The following is a 19,063-nucleotide window of genomic DNA, read 5'->3' on the forward strand; positions in this document are numbered from 1 at the left end:
CTTGGATACAGCCAAAACAGCCCTGTATTTCACAATAGCTTATTGCTGTTTCTTAAGGCTACCATTTAAGAACAAAAATGAAATCCTAATAACCATTAAGGATAATGGTTTTTGTTGTGGATAAATTGAAAGCTCTCTAGCTCTGGTCATTTTATAAATAATATACCCAGCAGCCCTAGCTTTGAGGGTTCTACAACTTTTGTCTCCATTTCTTTTTTGGAGTTCCCAGAAAGCTACCTCCCAATCTCCTTCACCACCTAATGTTCTGTCTAGGCTTCAAATATTTAGCTAGGAGTGACTGTCTTTAGACCCAGTTACTCTGTTAGAGAAAGAGGAACTGAAAAAAAAACAACCAAAAAACAAAAACAACAGGTTAAATCTAACAAGCTAAGTCATATAAAATATTTTGGAAACTAGATGAGGGCTTTAAAAGAAATCTCAATTTTTTTCTTAGGAGGTACTGGGGATTGAACCCAGAACCTCATACATGGAAAGCAGGTGCTCAGCCACTGAGCTACATCTGTTCCCTGAAATCTTTATTTTGATGTGTCAAAAAGGGCAATGAGAGGTTACTCATTTATAACTAGATAGGATAAAGAAACATTTGCATTTTCCCACTCTTCTTTATAGCTTCCATCTCAAAAACAGAGAACCACCATTTTTATCAGAGGCCAATCCTTGCCTCTCTTCAAGGAAGACTGTCGTGATATCAAAGAAGAAATACTAAACTGTCACGCCAGAAGCTAGGCTGACTCAAGTCTATTCATAGATGATATACACCAACTGATGACTGCAAATGACCGCATTATTTCTTATTCTGAATATGGCAACTGATAAATCACTGTACTAGTTAGACACATCTAAGGATATCTGCCAAACTGGTACAGTTTTTTGCACCTGGGTTTTACTTGGAATTAAACTAGAAAAGGATTTGCGGACCACCCATCTCAAATACCAGTAGATAAAATAACAGACTGACCTTTAGACTTTCATGGAGCTGCAGGGCCTCCTGGGCTCCCACCCAGTTCCTGGCCAGAAGCAGCTCTTGTGCACACCTCAGAGCCAGCGAAGCAGATAAGTCCTCCTCTCCGACAACTGCAGCCAACTCGGCAGCCGTTCTAAGTGAGGCTGCATCCCCCTTTTTGGCCAAGACTTTGGCTGCATCATATGTGGAAGTGGCCCCTAAGTAACTATAACATAAAAGAAAACCCAAACACAGTATTACAAACAGATCTCTTACACCCACTTCCCAAAGGGTCAAATCATTTCTTCCTGTCTGCTTTGCCTTGTGGGCCTTCCTGTGGTCCCAGGTGTGTCACTGTCTCTAGCTGTTCCTGTCAAGGCTGCGGCATGGCTCAGCACAGAGTATGAGGACAATTTCACATAGGTTAAGGACATAATGGAAGCTCAAAGTTGGCAAGAAATCACGCCCTCCTATTTCCCTTATTTGATGTTACAAGACTTCACCAGAAAAGGTCTAATTTCTGAGTCAGCAACCAAGGTTTCTTGAGTGGTTATGGTAATTCCTATAAATATCAAATGTTGATCCTGATGCATCTTATGAAGCTGGTTTCATATCCACGCACACTTGTTTACTTTTAGCCACTTTATCTCCACCTCTGAACTTATTTTATTCTTGTCCTGCTCTTCTTCTAGGAAGAAACCCTTCAATGTTTGGGTGCACTCCTGTTCCCGTCAGGCTTACTTACCATTTGGCTGCCATGGCATAATGACCATCTTTTTCTAGGATGGCTCCCCAGCTGAGGTACAGGTCCTTTAGGATTGGGTCGTCTGGGCGCAGCCGGGCCTTGGCAACTGCAACAGCTTCCCTAGAGGGAAGAACAGATAATTAACCAATATGAAAAGGCTCTTCTCTTTGAGGTCCTTGGAGGTGCTTCTAGGTAGGATAAACTGTCCCTTTTATGTTGTCAATTTTGTTCCAAATTCCTACATAAGACTGTATTCCTGCACTATAAGGGCAGTTTAATAAATATGCACACTGTACTCAATTCTTCACCTAGGTTAGCAGTTTTTAAAGTGTGGTTCATGGGCCCCTGGTGGACCCTAAGACCCTTTCAGAGGATCATGAGATCAAAATCATTTTCCAAAATAATGCTAAGAGTTTATCTGCCTTTTTTACTGTTGATATTTGCACTGACTGCACAAAATTAACAGTGGGTGAAACTGCTGACATCTTAGCAAAAATCAAGATAGTGGCCCTTGAAGTAAACAAAAACAAAAAACAAATGTCCCATAAAGCAGTGAAAACTATTAAATGAACAAAGAAAGCCTATCACTTCATGGAAAGCAACCAACAGTATGAAAGTTCCTCTTTCAATAATTCATTAGGCTGTACGTCTGTCTTATGCTGTTTTCTCTTTGTGTTACTTTAATATTAAAGGAGCTTCTTAAGTATAGGTGGTTGGTACATGGATGTTTGTTAAGCTAGTGTACATAATTTTCTGTATGTCTGAAATGTTTAATTATAATAGAGATTTTAGGATGGTAATCAGGAAGCAGAACTGTTAAGTAGATTATTTTCACATTATATTCAACTATTAGCTTAATTCCAGGGTCATACAGACCTGTAGAAATGGTTTGACTTGAGCAGCTCCACAGCTTCATATACTTTGTGGATGGAAAGCAGGTGAGAGGCAGCCTTGACATGCTGATCCTGAAAACACAACTGCTTGGCAAAAGCTTCCACAGCCCACAGCCACACGTGGTAGCCAGCTTGAAAAAAAAAAAAGATAGTGATTTAAAAAAATTAAGCAAGTTTAAAGAAAAAAAAAAGGTCACGTACATTTGGGGTTGAAAAGTGCTTTTTTCCCCCATTGTCACTGCATTAAACAGAACATTTAGACACTAATTCAACTGCCATTACAGAGCATCTGCCTACCCTCATTCGTACATATAGAAATATACATTATTTCTTTGGTTATGTAAAACATACAGTATGGTAACAAATTCAAAAGGTACAAAAGGATAAGGGAGTCAGGAGAATGGTAACCCCAGCTGGGAAGGGAGTTCGTAGTGACTACAAGGGAGGCTGAAGGGAGCTTCTGGGGTCCTGGTCCATATAGAAAAAACGCTATATTTCTTGATATGGGTGCTGGTTACAAGGGTGTATTCATAGTTTATGAAATTCACTGTATACTAGTGATCTGTGTAGTATTCTCTCTTAATATATACTATACTTCAAATAAAAGCTAAAAACAAAACAAAACAGGACATGGCATAAAAGCAAGGTTTCTTTGTTATCCTGGACCCCCTATTCTAACCCACCTCAAAATTCTTTCCCTGGAGGCAACCATTATTACCTGTTTCTTTGGAAGCCTTTGGAAATAGTTTATGACTATCCAACTACACATGCATACGTACAAATGACAAAATAGATTGTTGTACATCTACGCCTTGACTGCTCTTGCTTACTATATTCTGGAGCGCCATTCCATATGAGAATGTACAGAGCTGTCTTTCTCCTGGCACCTGTCAAGGTTTCTACTTTATGTATGTACAGGATTAAGTCAGTTCCTTACTGACAGACATAGAATTTCTTGTTTCTTGCAGTCTTTTGCTATTACAAGTACTGTTGCAAGACAGTCTATGTATATTTGCCATTTTGCTTGTAAGTACAGTTAAATAAATTCCTAAAATTAGAATGGTTAAGTCAAAGGGTATGTACATTTTAAATTTTATTAGACACGGCCAAATTGTCCTTCACGGAATTTTCAGCAACTGCACTCTTGCCATCAATGTATATCAATGACCTGATTTATTAGTGAGCCTAAAGCTGATTAGCTTTGTATCATACTAGTAATTTGTTAGTGACTTTGAGCTCAAGACTGATACTACTAAGAGCTATCTTTGGGATATCCTAGAAAAGACAGAGCTTTTGTTAAGAACAACATACCGACTGGTGCCATAGCCACGAGATTGTCTGTCAGCTCCCCTCTTTCTGCTGCAGTCTGGAGAACACCTTGTAAATCTCCTTTCCAAAGCATGAGCTGGTGAAATAACTCTGGGTGACCATTTTCCAAGTGACCTTTTCCTATTTGGAGGAGAGATAATGTTTGGAACATGTTTCAGAAACATGTATTTCCACTGACTTCTAGAAGAAGAAAAGAGGATGAAAGAGTAGAACAAACACCTAGAAGATATGGTCACTTGCTGATAAGTAAGCCACTGACCAGAGTGATCAAAACACGGCCTGAAGCCCACCCAGTCACTTGTCCATCCACCCACATTGTACTCACTCATTCACTCAGAATGCACATTGTATATTTAGGGTTCTTTGCTAAATGCAAAGGGTATGTGTTGGGGAGCTCAAAATCTAGTTAGCTGACAGGCTAACTATCACAACTAACCATCACAATCCACAAATGGCAGCCAAAGAGAGGTATCTGTAGTGTTAGGGGAGCATAAACATGGAAGGGCTTATGTTTACTGCATTTGCCTCACCTTCAACCTCAATCATTTTGTACAGGGTAGCCCTGTCCGTGAAAAGTCCCAGGTGGAATCTTTCCTCAAGATCAGCAGACACATCCTCATTTAACTCTGTTCATTTAAAAGGATAAAATATTAGATTAAGTCATTATAGAGGTTACTGTATTCTGTCCCCTTACTTCTGAATATATGTCCAAAACACCCATTCCAAATATTGAGAAAGAGTTCTGTGCCCCTGTTTACCCTAACAGAGATTCCTACTGGTTACAAAGATAGAAAATAAGAAAACAGTTTGCTAACCTCAGCCTTGGCAAAATCCAATGATACAATATGGTTTAAAAAAAAAAAAAATTACAAGTTTTTTTAAACAAAGAAAAGCAAACCAAAAACCCTGGGATTTTAAAAGCCAACCCAAATTTCAACATTTAAATGTGATTAAAAACAAACAAACAAACTTGTTACTTTAACAAGTAAAGAAATATCCTTAACATTCATGGTGATCTACCTCGAAGGGATTTAGTATTTATTCAATTTTGGTTTTAAACAAGTAATTTTCCAATAAGGGAAAGAATGTAAAAATATATGACTAATTATATAAATTATAGGCCATCCTCACAAAATTGAAGGTTAGTAGTTATATAAAAACAAGGTATTTCTGGAAAGAGGTAAGAAACTAATAACAGAGTAGCCTTGGGGGAAGAGTGGAGGACTGGGTGTCAGGGTGGAAGATTTATTTCTTCTATTTTCTTTTATACTCTTTGGATTTCATTTTATCATGTACGTCCCTTTTCAGCACATAAAATTCAAAATTAAAGAAATACAAGTGTTCAAATATCAAGATAATGGGCATTAAATGAAGGCTTTGAAAAACAAAAACAAAAACTTCCATCAAAATTTTTTAAAAGGAACTGCCATTTATGGGTATATATTTCCAATAAACAAATAGTTCTTATTCTACATAAAGTTACACTGTTCAATGGGGGAAAATTGTTGATGGAGTCGGTTTATACTGAGACATGACAACATACCAATCCTGGCACACAGATGGCTGCTAACAACTAGATGTGTAACAATAAAAGCAGAGTACCATGTCTCAAAGGTATTGGGTAGTGTGACAATTGGGTTAGAACTGGGAGTTTGGCAGTGGGGTAGGGACGGGAGACATGCTGGAAAACAATGTAGGAAGACAATTTTAGATATTTGTTTATTCACTCAACAAATAGGTAAGCATCACTTCTGTGCCAGTCCCCAGAAGACTATGGAAGTATATTTTTGTACCTCTGGAATGTTTTGCAGTTGCTAGTACCAAACAGTCCTGATGAAGTTCCTCTTTGGACCTATGGTCCAGGCTTCTACTCAGTGGAAACATGGAACGAGCTTTTCTCTTCTTGATTAAGGCTTCTGAAATGTAATAAATGTATAAGCAGTCTGACTCAAGAAGTGCTAATCAGAAACACAAAACTGAACACGCCGATTGTGTAAATGTAACCTACTGGATGGATATTACTGGGTATAGAAAATTCGTATTACAATAAAGATGCTTTCAAATTAAATTAGCCAGGTGGCAATATTCATAATACATGCAAAAATGTTTTGCAAACACTGATGAAGCAGTATCAACAACTGTGAAACAACACATTGTCAAGTGCAAAATAAACTTTTTAAAGCGTGACCCCCAAACTGAAACATAAACAAAACACCTTACAAATATTTAAAAACAACAAAAGGAAACTTAAGTTTCAGTTGCAGGTAATAATTAAGGATGCCATAGCAAAATATTTTTATTATTAGATACCAACCTGACTTCTCTTTAGGTGGCTCCTTTTTTAGTAAAGTGATTTTGTTATTAACAGTGACTTTTGACTTCTCAGGGCCTAAGGAAACTGGAGGGCAGATAACTGGTTCTCTAGAAACTGTATCATGGGGGAAAAAGAAAGAGTTTGGGATAAGAACAATGCAAGATCGAGTCCTTTTTAAAAATTCAGAAGTACAACAGCGCCGTGATCTTTTATGTTAATATTACCAAAACTAGAGATTTTGGGAAGGTGGCATGGGTAGATGCCCCTTCTCCACCTTATAAGCCAGCTGAGGTAAGGGAATCTGAAAGTCTATTATTTAGAACTTGACTACATGATCTAAGGAGAATTTAAGTTTCTAGCCTACACATCGTAATGTAATAGGTCCAGGAGTTCAAACTTTGTTTAGGTGACAAAGCACTTTTTACATATTTAGGCTAACAAAATACTAATTGCATATTTCATTATACGAACAAAAAGGGTGGGGTGGGGAATGGGGTATATGGGAACATTTTATGTTTTTCAATGTAACATTTTGTGTGATCTATTTATCTTAAAAAAAAAAAAGACAATAAAAAGCATCAAGCAAGCTAAAGACAGAAAAACAAAACAACTTTACCAATAGAAAATATTATGTGTATTTATTTGATAAGGAGTCATAATCCTGAGCATATACAATCACAAACTTTTTTTTTTAAAGGTGTTGATCAGTGGGGCTAAAGAGCATTTCATCCAGCTATTTTGTGATGGATAATTCCATCAAGCTTTTAGCTCTTTTTATTTATCCTAACCATGGATACAACAAACATCCCTTGGGATGGAGAAGGTCAGGGATAGCTTTCTACCATTTATTTTGGCCATTTTGGTTCTGTTATATCAAAATATTTTTAGAATTAAGCGTGAGTCACTGCTTCTATTTATACTGTTTTCTATTTAATCATTCATTTTAACAAGTAACAGAGATTTAATGTTAATATATGAAAGAATAAAAGTGCTAAGATTTTATCCAATAATAATTTTTTTTCCTTCAAACAAGAAATAGACTTCATTTTTGGAGATAAGTGATAGAATCCTGGAAAACGACTTCGTGAGAAATCTGAGAACTGCCACTGTAGCTTAACAGACTGGAAGAACCTAATCATTCATACCTTTTTTTTTTTTTTCTTGCTGTGAGAAGAAAGCAAGCCAGGAACAAACTAAAGGTAGGAAGACTGAGATTTTGCAAGTTCCCACAATGGTGGTAGACTGTAAGCCAGATAGATATTTATGAGTCAAAAGATAGTGACAGTGTTTTTCTTTCAATAAAAAGGACTACACGGCTGATGACGGCAGGCAGTTTAAACTTTTCCCCTAGTTTCTAGGTACCTATCAGGCAGTTTAAACTTTTCCCCTAGTTTCTAGGTACCTATCAGGCAGTTTAAACTTTTCCCCTAGTTTCTAGGTACCTATCATTCTAGTTTTACTTTGTCCCGTAGTTTTACCCTGGTCAAGTCGTTAAGAGATGTTTTCTCTATAGATTGTCACTCTTTCCATTCCAGTCATCCACTAGATCCTCTTAAACCAGGGGTTCTTAACCTTTCTTGTTCCATGGACCCCTTTGCCAGTGAGGTGAAAATCAATGACCCCTTACTAAGTCCACACTATATATCACACCAGCATCAACACGTCCCCACAAAAATATTTTTTTTTTTTTTAATTTCAATTCAAGCTCACAGACCCCTTGTTAAGAAGCCCTGTCTTAAACACTTCAATGGTGTTTATTTTAGGCTTACAAAAAGGTTTAAAAAAATACTATCATCGTTTCCAAAGGAACCAAAGATATACCCTGGGTTAAGGAGTTGACAAAATAGGTAGGTCTGCGGCAGAGAAGTTTCAAACTGAATAAGGAACTAGCTTAGTGTCCTAGACATGCTTAAAGAGTCCAGGGAGACACAAGATTGGGCCACATACCCTCTGCAGCAAGGCTGCGGGGCGACTCTGGCTCCGGTGCTTCCTCTTCACCCTCCTGGTCTGATACACCATTTTCAGTCGGTCCTGAGTTATCTTTTATGCTCTCTTCTTCGGTCCCTTCAAATGATTCCTGCTTTATAGGTATTCTCGAGGTGGCCTTTTTCTTCTTTTTGGGTTTTGGCTTAGGTTGAGAGAGCCTTTTCTTCTCTAATTCAATACTTTTCTTTCCTATAGGCATCACAATAGGAAAAGGACAGACTAAAATTTATATTCTTGGTTAACAGTACTCTAGGAAACAATCACCTACATAGCTCATTAGCCTTCATTTTCATAACACTCTTACCGTTTCCCTTCCTCCTGTGAATTTTAGAGTTACAGTTATCAAACCAAAGAAACCAAAACAATCTCTTTTGGGATTTCATTAAATCATACACATGATACCCAATCACCCCTGAATCCTCTAGGGTGTAACCTATAAAACCACTATCAGCCTGGACTGAGAGGAACAGGAAAGGGAGAGACTGAAGGGAAAACAGCTTCTGGGGGAAAATTGTGGAAGCTGAGGTCTGGAATTAAGACATCTCCTTGGGCCACAAGAGAGATCCCACCCATGTGTGTGGAAAGGCAGAGTTTGCCCAGGCATCTGAAGAGGGTGGATCTTCCAGCCTGTTGTTCAGGGAGACACTGGTAGTCCCAGGTTACAGAGTTGGGGGGGGGGCACATTCCCTGAACATTAAAGAGAGTAAGGTTGCCTCGGTTGCCTCATGGTTCTGAGGGGGCTGGGTCTCTAGGGCAGAGATTAGGGAGAACATTGCAGCATCCCAGTATACTAAGGGGGTTAAGATTAAGACTGTGCCCCAGAGATTGGAGAAAGTGTGGTCCTTCACCCCAATGTTCTTGGAGGGTGAGGTCTACAACTCTGCCTTCACCCAAATACTTAATGAGGGGAAACCAAGAAAATGGCCATTGGGCAAGCATGTGGAAGGGGTGGGCCCCCTTGAGGCATCATCATTCTACAGATGACTCTCCGATTGTGAAATCTAATGGAGTATATGCCATGCCGGTTTGGAGAACTATCTGGGACCCATGGCACCTCTATTTAGTTTCTCCTGTGGTAATGCAAATGTTTATCTGAAGTCTGTTCCCCCTTTGTACACTGGAAGCGGGTAACTTGTTTTGTAAGTTGCACAGGTCCATAGCCAGAGAGGATTTCTGACCCAAGACCAACTGCATGCTTATGATTTTGTCCTTAAGCATTGCTATTGAAATGATTTAAGGCTTTTAGAATATTGTGATATAATGAATGTATTTTGCATATGGAAGGAACATGTCTTTTTTGGGATTCTGAGGGTAGAAGTGGCAGTTTGAAATTATTTAATGAATCCCCCCAAAAAGAAAGATTATGATTGTAGGCTGATCCACTCCTGTGGGTGTGAGACCTTTTTCAACTGGACTACCTCAGTGAGGCATGACTCAGGTCAAGTCTCTGCCCTCTTGCTGGGTCCAATAAAAAACAGACATACAGGAAAAGAGAGAGCTGCCATTTCTGATCCTGTCATGTGACAGAAAAGAGAGGCTCAAGGAGCTGAGGCACTGGGGAAAGATGAGCTATTTGCTCGATAGCTTGTAGCTGAAACCGAGAAGAAAGTGGAGAAGCCAAGCCTGAGAGAGGAGGCCCACTAAGAGACAAGCCCTATGCTTGGCTGCCCACTGCTGAACTCTGGCATAAGGTATAGCATAGAGTGGAAGGCAGAGACCAGGCAAAGATCGCCTGCCATCTTGTATCAACACGGGGCAACTGACTTGGGTGAAAAAGCACCTCTTATGGTGCCTTGAGTTGGACTTTTCACAGCCTTGGAACAGTAAACTTTTATCCCAAATAAAAAGAAAAAATAACCCAAAAAACAAAAGCAACTCGAAATGGATAAAAGTCCTTAATATGAGAAAACATAGGAAAGCATCTTCAGAACCTTTTGTTAGGCAATGGTTTCTTAGACTAGACACCCAAAGCATAAGCCATAAAAGAAAAAATAGATAACTGGGACACCCTACTCAAAATTTAAAAATTTTGTTCCTCAAAGGACCTTATCATGGAAGTAAAACAACATATATAATGGGAGAAAATATTTGGAAACCACTTAACCGATAAAGGATTTGTATCTAGAATATATAAAGAAATGCTTTAATTTAACAACAAAAAGACATACAACCCAATTAAAAAGTGGACAAAAGACAGATGTCTCTCCAAAGAAGATATACAAACGGCCAAAAAGCACATGAAAAGATGCTCAATATTATTAGCCATCAGGGAAATGCAAATTAAAAAAACCCTACAATGAAATACTACTTCATACCCATTAGAATGGCTGCTATTTAAAAAAAAAAAAAAAGGAAAATAGAAGTGTTAGAGAGGATGCAGAGATATAGAAACATTGATTCATTGGTGGTGGTAATATAAAATGGTGCAGTAGCTGTGGAAGACAGTTTGGCAGTTCCTCAGAAAGCTAAGTATAGAAATATTATATCACCTGGCAATCCCACTTCTCAGTATGTACCCCAAAAAAGTAAAGGCAGGGACTTGAACAGATATTTGGACAATGATATTCATAGCAGCATTATTCACAACTGCCAAAAGATGGAAGCAACCCAAGTGTCCATCAACCAAGTAATAGATAAATAAAATGTGGTATATACATATAATAGACTACTCAGCCATGAACAGCAATGAAGTCTTGATACATGTGAAACATGGATGAACCTTGAAGACATCATGCTGAGTAAAAAAGCCAGACACAAAGGACAAATATTGTATGATCTCACTGATTTGAAACAATTAGAATAAGCAAACTCAGAGAGTCAGAACCTAGAATATGGGTTACCAAGAACAGGGTGGGGACAGGAAATAAGAAGTTAAAGCTTAAAATTTACAGGTTTCCTATTTTGGCAATAGATGACAGTGATGAGAGCATAACATTGTGAACACAGTGAAAGCACTGAAATGTATATCTTAGTATGAGGAATAGAAGAAATGTTAGATTGTATATATATTATAATAGAATAAAAATATTTTAAAAACCATGGAACTATATTAGACAGTGAACCCTAAGTTAAACTGTGGATTACAGTAAAGAGTACAATAATAAAAATGTGCTGTCAATCAATTGTAACAAATGTTCCATACCAATGCAAAGTGTTGGTGGCGGAGAAGTGTATGGGAACCCTGAATTTTATGCATGATTAATGTAAACCCACAACTTCTCTAATAAAGGGAGAGAGAAAAAAAAAGATGCTATGGGACATTCTTGTACGAGTTTTATATTGACATTTCAGTTTATTTCTTTCAAGTAAATTCCTAGTTGTTTAATATAGTCTATCTAGTTTTCTAGCTGTTTATAAGTGGGTAGGCAAGTTTGCTAGCAGTTCACCTTTTGTAATCAGAGATGGAATTCTTTTCTTACTTATTTTCAAGTTTAAATTCTCCCAGAATTGGTTGTGGGAGCCTCTTTAGGCTGGCTTGTCTTTTTGACATGTCCTTTATTATTTGAGCACTTTCTTCCCTTCTGGCATAAATGAGGTTCTAGGTTCATTTTGTATTTTCCCGTTCCCCATTTGGAATCAGTCATTTCTCCAGAGGCCCTGGCCTCTTAAAGGAGAATGATATTTCAACACAAAGAACTAGATGCTAGGTTTATTTGTTACTGCTCTCTAGCCTCTCACGACTGCCTTCCTTGCTTAGGTTCCCTCCAAACTTCTGTGAGAATGTCACTGTTGCCTTGTACAATGTCTATCTTGCTTGACCCTCACTGACTTGTATAGAAAGGAAAAAGGAAGTCAAGAAGGGAGAAAGGAAGCATTTTATGGGTTCCAGGTTCTAACTGACCTTGAGGGGGCCGGGAATGATCTTGCATAGAAGTGAGCCATTTGTACACACAGAAGTCATCTGCCCCTGAGTAGATGCAGTCTGGATCAAACGGGGACCACACCACACAAAGAAGTCGACCTCGATGTCCTCGGAAATTGTACAGAGGCTCCTCCTGGAGAGTATCCCAGACCTAAAACATAAAAATCACGATAGAATAGAAAATTCTAGTTATTTTATTGTTCTGGGGGGGGGGGGAAGGGTATCTAAATTTTTCAATTTTTTAAGCAGTTAACTTATTTCCTCTTTTGATTTGTAATTTTCTCTTAGGAACTCAATTTCAGAGTGCAATTTCCTATGGAAAGCTTATGTGCGCTGGGATATAGAGGCATTCCTATGGTGAGATTCTGAGTGAGCTTCTACTGGTGCCCGATGGATTTCACTGTCCCAAATCAGTATTGTGAGTTCATTTTTGGGCTGAGGGTTTTGGTGTCATTGAAGAGAATGCTAATTCAGAGCCCCTATCTGCATGTGTGGTGCACGTTTAAAATCTTAGTTTTCCACAGATGATTCTCTGGTCCCCGCAAACATTAGTCCCCATTTCACAGAGGGCAGTCTTTCACTGCTGCCAGCTTTGTGCAGTTTGCATAATTACAACTCAACACTGAGGCGAACATCTGTCATGAATGTCAGGGTCCCAGCTCCTAAGGTCTAATTGTAGTTCTTTTTTTTTTTTTTTTTTAAAAGATTTCTCTTCCCTTCCCCACCCTCCCCCCCCACACCCAGTTGTCTGCTGTGTCCATTCGCTGTGTGTTCTTCTGTGTCCACTTATATTCTTGTCAGTGGTACCCGGAATCTGTGTCTTGCTTTTTTGTTGTTGTTGTTGTTGTTGTTGTGTCATCTTGCTGTGTCAGCTCTCTGTGTGTGCGGTGCCATTCCTGGGCAGGCTGCACTTTTTTCGTGCTGGGTGGCTCTCCTTATGGGGCACACTCCTTGTGCGTGGGGCTCCCCTACGTAGGGGACACTCCTGTATGCGTGGTACGGCACTCCTTGCTCACATTAGCACTGCAAGTAGGCCAGTTCATCACACGGGTCAGGAGGCCCTGGGTTTGAACCTTGGACCTCCCATGTCGTAGGCAGATGCCCTATCTGTTGGACCAAATCTGCTTCCCCAATTTAGTTCTGATATCCTAAATTCCTACCTCATGCATAGCTCTGGCTTGGCATTTCATCTTATTTTTTAGAACTTGGAGATTTCTGACCTACCAGATTATTACAAATTGTATTATTCAGTAGCCAACATTTCTGTGTTTGAACAGGAAAGTATGTCCCATATCAATTTAGTTCACCATACTGATAATAAGAATAATTTTTTTCTGAAATGTTAGAATTTAGCTAGTTCCTATCAGTATCTTCCCTTTCATTGAAGTTAAACCCAGTCTTAGCCTGCCAAGAGCCCAGATATGTGAAATAAAACGAAAATGCCTTCTAGAACCCAGAAAACTCCCTTCTGAAGAGAATGCTATAGGTAAGGAAAGGAAAACATGTACATGACTGGGGGAACAATTTTAAGTTAGAGAGGGAGGATTCCATAGGGTCAAGGACACCACAGTACCTGGGCTGTACCGTCATAGGAAGCAGATACCAGTCTTCCATCATGATGTGGGCTCCACGCCAGTCTAGTAATCTTTGCTGTGTGTCCTGAGAGGGTCCGGTAAGGCTCTGTAATGGTCACTGGAGATTCAGCATTGCTCTCTAGAAGGCAAGGGGAAGATGTCATTGCTACAAGTAAACAAAAAAGACCTACAGGATCATAAAGGAGGGTGTTAACATTATAAGTGTCGGGAAACAGACTTGGCCCAGTGGTTAGGGCGTCCGTCTACCACATGGGAGGTCCACGGTTCAAACCCCGGGCCTCCTTGACCCCATGTGGAGCTGGCCCACGTGCAGTGCTGATGCGCGCAAGGAGTGCCGTGCCCTGCCACGTAGGGGTGTCCCCCGTGTAGGGGAGCCCCACGCGCGAGGAGTGCGCCCGTAAGGAGAGCCGCCCAGCACGAAAGAAAGTGCAGCCTGCCCAGGAATGGCGCCGCCCACACTTCCCGTGCCGCTGACGACAACAGAAGCAAAGAACAAGACGCAGGAAATAGACACAGAGAACAGACAACCGGGGGAGGGGGGGAATTAAATAAAATAAATAAATCTTTAAAAAAAAACCCAAACATTATAAGTGTCAAGATTTTGCCATATGCTTTTCAGCTGACTTTTAGCAGGCAATATTGTTTATTTATGTGAGCATTCCCATAGCACTAGCCTGTGAGAAGTGTTAGCTATCATTTTTTTTCCTAAAAGCCATCAAAATGAAAATAATGCCTTCTATATGTGATACTGAGAATATATTTATATGATAATCTAGCTAAAAATGTTTAATTCTAATCTAGTTATGAGAAAATATTAGACTCAAACTGATGGGATATCTACAGCATAACTGGCCTGTGTTCTTCAAAAATGTCATGAAAGAGCAAAAAAAGGTTAAGAAAATGTTTCAGATTAAAGGAGACTGCAGAGACATGACAATGAAATGCAAATATATGATCCTGGATTGGAGGAAAATAGCTTAATAAAAAGGATATTATTAGGTCAATTGATAATACTAGAATATAAATGGTAGATTAGATCATATTGAGTTAATGTAACTAAAATTGATTGTGGAACTGTGGTTATGTAAGGGAATAACATTATTCTTACAAAATATACAAATATTAAGGGATATGGGGGTATGGTACATGCAACATACTCAAATGGTTCAGAAAATATATGTAGATACACATAACAAAATGAAGCAAATGTGTTAAAACGTTTTCTACTATTCTTGCAACTTTCCTTTAAGTTTGGATTATTTCAGAATAAGGTAAAAACAAAATAAAATTGATTTGGGCAGTTTTCCTTCTTTTTGTACTTTTCAGTAAATACTAAATAAAAAACAACATAGGATGGTAGTGTAACAGTAGGCAAAAATCTGAATTGTTATTAAGAATTGAGTTTTGGGGAAGCGGATGTAGCTCCAAGCGATTGGAATCCCATATGCCATATGGGAGGTCCTGGGTTTGGTTCCCAGTGCCTCCTAAAGAGAAGATAAGAGAAGAAGACAAGCAGATACAGAAGAATGTGCAGCAAATGGACATAGCAGACAGTGAGTGCAAGCAGCAAGGAGGGAATAAATAAAAATAAAATCTTAAAAAAAAAATTAAGTTTTGGGGGAGCAGGTGTGGCTCAAGCAGTTGGGCACCTGTCTTCCACATGGGAGGTCCAAGGCTTGGTTCCCGGTGCCTCCTAAAGAAGACAAGCAAGACAGCAAGGTGGTGCAACGAGCTGATAAACAAGGAGACACAAAGAGAGACAAAACAAGCAGGGAGATGTGGCTCAAGCCACTGGGTACCTCCCTACCATATGGAAGGTCCTGGGTTTGGATCCCAGTGCCTCCTAAAAAGAAGACAGGCAGACAAAGAACACAATGAACAGACACAGACAGCAGACAGCGAGTGCAAACAATGGTGTGTGTGTGTGTGTAAATAAATAAATAAGCCTTAGAAAAAAAAAGGGAATTAAGTTTTGCCAAACTGAATGCTTAATTTGGAACCCCAGTCATTACCATAAGGACAAGGGTCAGCTTTCTAACATACCATGCTCACTAGTCATATACTGCCTATAATTTATTACTACAAAAATCCGGTTGAGCACTTGCTTTGCATGTATTAGGTCCCAGGTTCAATTCCCAGTATCTCCTAAAACAAACAAACAAACAAAACCTGTTTACACTTACTTAACACTTTCCATATTGCTTTACCTCGGGAGAGCCACTGCTAGAATCAAATTGTTACAAATACGGATTCTCAGAAAAACCACTGGAAACTAGTTCTAGTAAATTAAAAAAAGATTAAGTATTTTCACTATAGATGAGAGCACATACTTAGCAGTACTCTGGAAACAGCTTAATGTGAGATGATAATTTCTTCCTACCAAAAAATGATTCCATTTCCCTCAGATTAAAAAAAAAGGCTATTCTGATCAATTACTATAGCTTTCTGAGGTGCTGATGGTTGGGGGTGGGGTGTGGTCAAAGAAGTTGAAGAATAAATTATTATTAATGAACAGGTCATATACATATGGAAAAAATAACCACAAGGCAGAGAATAGTACTTGCTAGAAGTCAGGCAGGCTCTGCAGTTAAGACTGTGTGGGCTTGGGAAGTGGACTTGGCCCAGTGGATAGGGCGTCAGTCTACCACATGGGAGGTCTGGGGTTCAAACCCCGGGCCTCCTTGACCCGTGTGGAGCTGGCCCATGCGCAGTGCTGATGCGCACAAGGAGTGCGGTGCCACTCAGGGGTGTCCCCCGCGTAGGGGAGCCCCACGTGCAAGGAGTGCGCCCCGTAAGGAGAGCCGCCCAGTGGGAATGAAAGTGCAGCCTGCCCAGGAATGGTGCCGCACGCAAGGAGAGTTGACACAGCAAGATGACTCAACAAAAAGAAACAGATTCCTGTGCTGCTGACAACAACAGAAGTGGACAAAAAAAAGAACACGCAGCAAATGGACACAGAGAACAACAAATGGGGAGGGAGAAGGAGAGAAATGAATAAAATAAAAAAAAAAACAAAAAAAACACTGGGTGGGCTTGAATCTAAGCTTTATCATATACTAACTGTGTAACTTAAGAAAGTTAACCTCTCTGGCCTCAATTTAATTATCAGTAAAATGAGAATTACAATACCTACTTCATAGGATCGCAAGAATTATATGCAATCAACATGGGAATGGTGAGTGTGTATATAAGACACTCAAATGCTGCTGGAGGGAGTTTTATTTGGTACAATCTTTTTGTAGAGCCACCTGACAGTAACTATAAATAACAAAACATTTTTAATGTCCACATTCCTTAATCTGGCAATTGTACTTTTAGAAGTAGTCCTTAAGAAAAACATTTATGCAAGTTCACAAAGATACATGTGCAAGGCTGTTAATAGTAATATCACTTAAATTGCACAAAAGCATAAATAATTTACATGTTACTCAATTGGGGAATGGATAAATTATGGTATGTTCACATAATGGAATGAATACTAGACATCTTTTAATGGGAGTATATGTACTGTTATAAAAATATGTCCCAAGATATTTCCTCTAACTTTAGAGAAAAAAAATTGCAAATGGCATGTAAATGGTGATTTCTTTTTTTTAAATAGGTTTTTTTTTTCTTTCTCTCTCTCCCCTTCCCTGTCCCCCCCACCCCCACCCCAGCTGTCTGCTCTGTGTCCATTTGCTGTGTGTTCTGTGTCTGCTTGTATTCTTGTCAGCAGCACCAGGGAATCTGTCTCTTTGTTGCGTCATCTTGCTGTGTCAGCTCTCCATGTGTGCAGCGCCACCCTGGGCAGGCTGCACTTTTTTCACGCTGGGCGGCTCTCCTTACGGGGTGCACTCCTTGCGCGTGGGGCTCCCCTATGCGGGGGACACCTTGCATAGCAGGGCACTCCTTGTGCGCATCAGCACTGCGCGTGGGCCAGCTCATCACATGGGTCAGGAGGTCCTGGGTTTGAACCCTGGACCTCCCATGTGGTAGGCGGACACCTTATCCGTTGGCCCAAATCTGCTTCCCTATGGGGATTTCTTTTAATCTAGGTACAGAGGATTTTAAACAAACACATATAATGCAAACCTACATACTAACATATACATGTATATAGTTTAAAAGATAGATACTTTAAAAAATCTGGAGAAAACATGTAGCCAACTAATAACATTGGTTATTATTGAGATATGGGTTATGGGGGGAACTTCATTTCTAAATCAACATTTTTGTCATGTTTGAAAGAATTCTTTAAATAAGCTAAATATATTACTGTCAACAACAGAACAATTAATAATATTTATTTTAATGCCAAAAATTAAAGAAAAGGTAAAAGACTGGAATGGAAAGTAACTGAACACATGATATCTTTAGTGTGGTAGACATTAGTTACCTATGACAGTCTTCAGATTGTGCACATAAATGACAGCATTGTTGGACCCAGAGGCCAACAGATAGCTCAGTTCTGGCTGGCTGCCATGCTCATGATGCCAGCTAATGGTGTTCACAAGCTTGTGATGCTGCTGGATGGTACAGATCAGTTTCAAATTGGGAACCTGAAATATTTCTATTGATCTGGAATAAGAAACACACCAAGACAAGAACAATGCATGATCAAAATTACAGTCCAATGCAAAAGGATTATCTTCTTCATTCCATCCATCAAGGAAGAGTGAAACAGACTAGGATAACTCTTATCACTGTAAAGGTCATTCTCTCATACAGGACTAGGTACAAATGGTTCTTCTTAGACCAGTACATTCAGCTGTCACAAAATCTAGCTATCTTGGAAAGTTGTATTCATTAGGGGCTTATAATATAAATTGTTAGGGAGAAGTTAAAAGAGAAGAATTAACAAGCCAATGGCTGTATTAAGACTATTACCCCCCATAAGACTCACTTCAGCTCTCAGGTCTCCAGGACTGTAAGATAACACATCTGGGTTGTTTGAAGCCACTAAGTTTGAGGTAATTTCTTACAGTGGCAATAAGGAACTAATAAACACAATATGTAGTCTTTTTCATCTGGTTTTCTTTGCTTAGCATGTTTTTCATGCTCACTCATGTTGCGTGTATCAGTAATTTGTTTCATGAATAATATTCCATGTATGGTTATATGATATTTTGTTAATCCATTCAGTGGTTAATGGACATTTGTATTGTTTCCTTTTTTTTTTGCCTTCTATGACTAATGTTGCTCTGAACATTTGTGTACAAGTATTTGTGTATACCTATGTTTTAATTTCTCTTGGGTAGAAACCTAGGAGTGAAACTGCTGGCCTGTATAAGTGTATGTTTAACTTTTAATTGTTTTCCATAGTGGGGGGGGTGAGACTATTTTAGCATGATCAACATTGGATAGGGCATAGGGAGACCTACAAAAGGAGTTATGCC

At 39.3% G+C, this 19,063-nt stretch overlaps 1 protein-coding gene across 5 annotated transcripts in view; it reads right to left on the minus strand.

Annotated features, from left to right (window-relative positions):
* GEMIN5 (gem nuclear organelle associated protein 5) overlaps positions 1-19,063 on the minus strand; it is a 43,791-nt gene that overhangs the window by 8,194 nt on the left and 16,534 nt on the right. For all 5 annotated transcript variants that reach the window (XM_058281267.1, XM_004485313.3, XM_058281255.2 and 2 more), the window contains 11 exons: positions 18,064-18,245; positions 13,667-13,806; positions 12,073-12,244; positions 8,193-8,420; positions 6,246-6,359; positions 5,725-5,847; positions 4,462-4,557; positions 3,914-4,051; positions 2,586-2,733; positions 1,710-1,829; positions 980-1,190 (listed from right to left, as the gene is read on the minus strand). In XM_058281267.1, the coding sequence (XP_058137250.1) occupies positions 980-1,190; positions 1,710-1,829; positions 2,586-2,733; positions 3,914-4,051; positions 4,462-4,557; positions 5,725-5,847; positions 6,246-6,359; positions 8,193-8,420; positions 12,073-12,244; positions 13,667-13,806; positions 18,064-18,245 (1,672 nt within the window). The remainder of the gene's footprint in view (positions 1-979; positions 1,191-1,709; positions 1,830-2,585; positions 2,734-3,913; positions 4,052-4,461; positions 4,558-5,724; positions 5,848-6,245; positions 6,360-8,192; positions 8,421-12,072; positions 12,245-13,666; positions 13,807-18,063; positions 18,246-19,063) is intronic.

The sequence above is a fragment of the Dasypus novemcinctus genome, chromosome 2 (genome assembly GCF_030445035.2).
Source record: "Dasypus novemcinctus isolate mDasNov1 chromosome 2, mDasNov1.1.hap2, whole genome shotgun sequence".
In the NCBI taxonomy this organism is placed as follows: domain Eukaryota; kingdom Metazoa; phylum Chordata; class Mammalia; order Cingulata; family Dasypodidae; genus Dasypus; species Dasypus novemcinctus.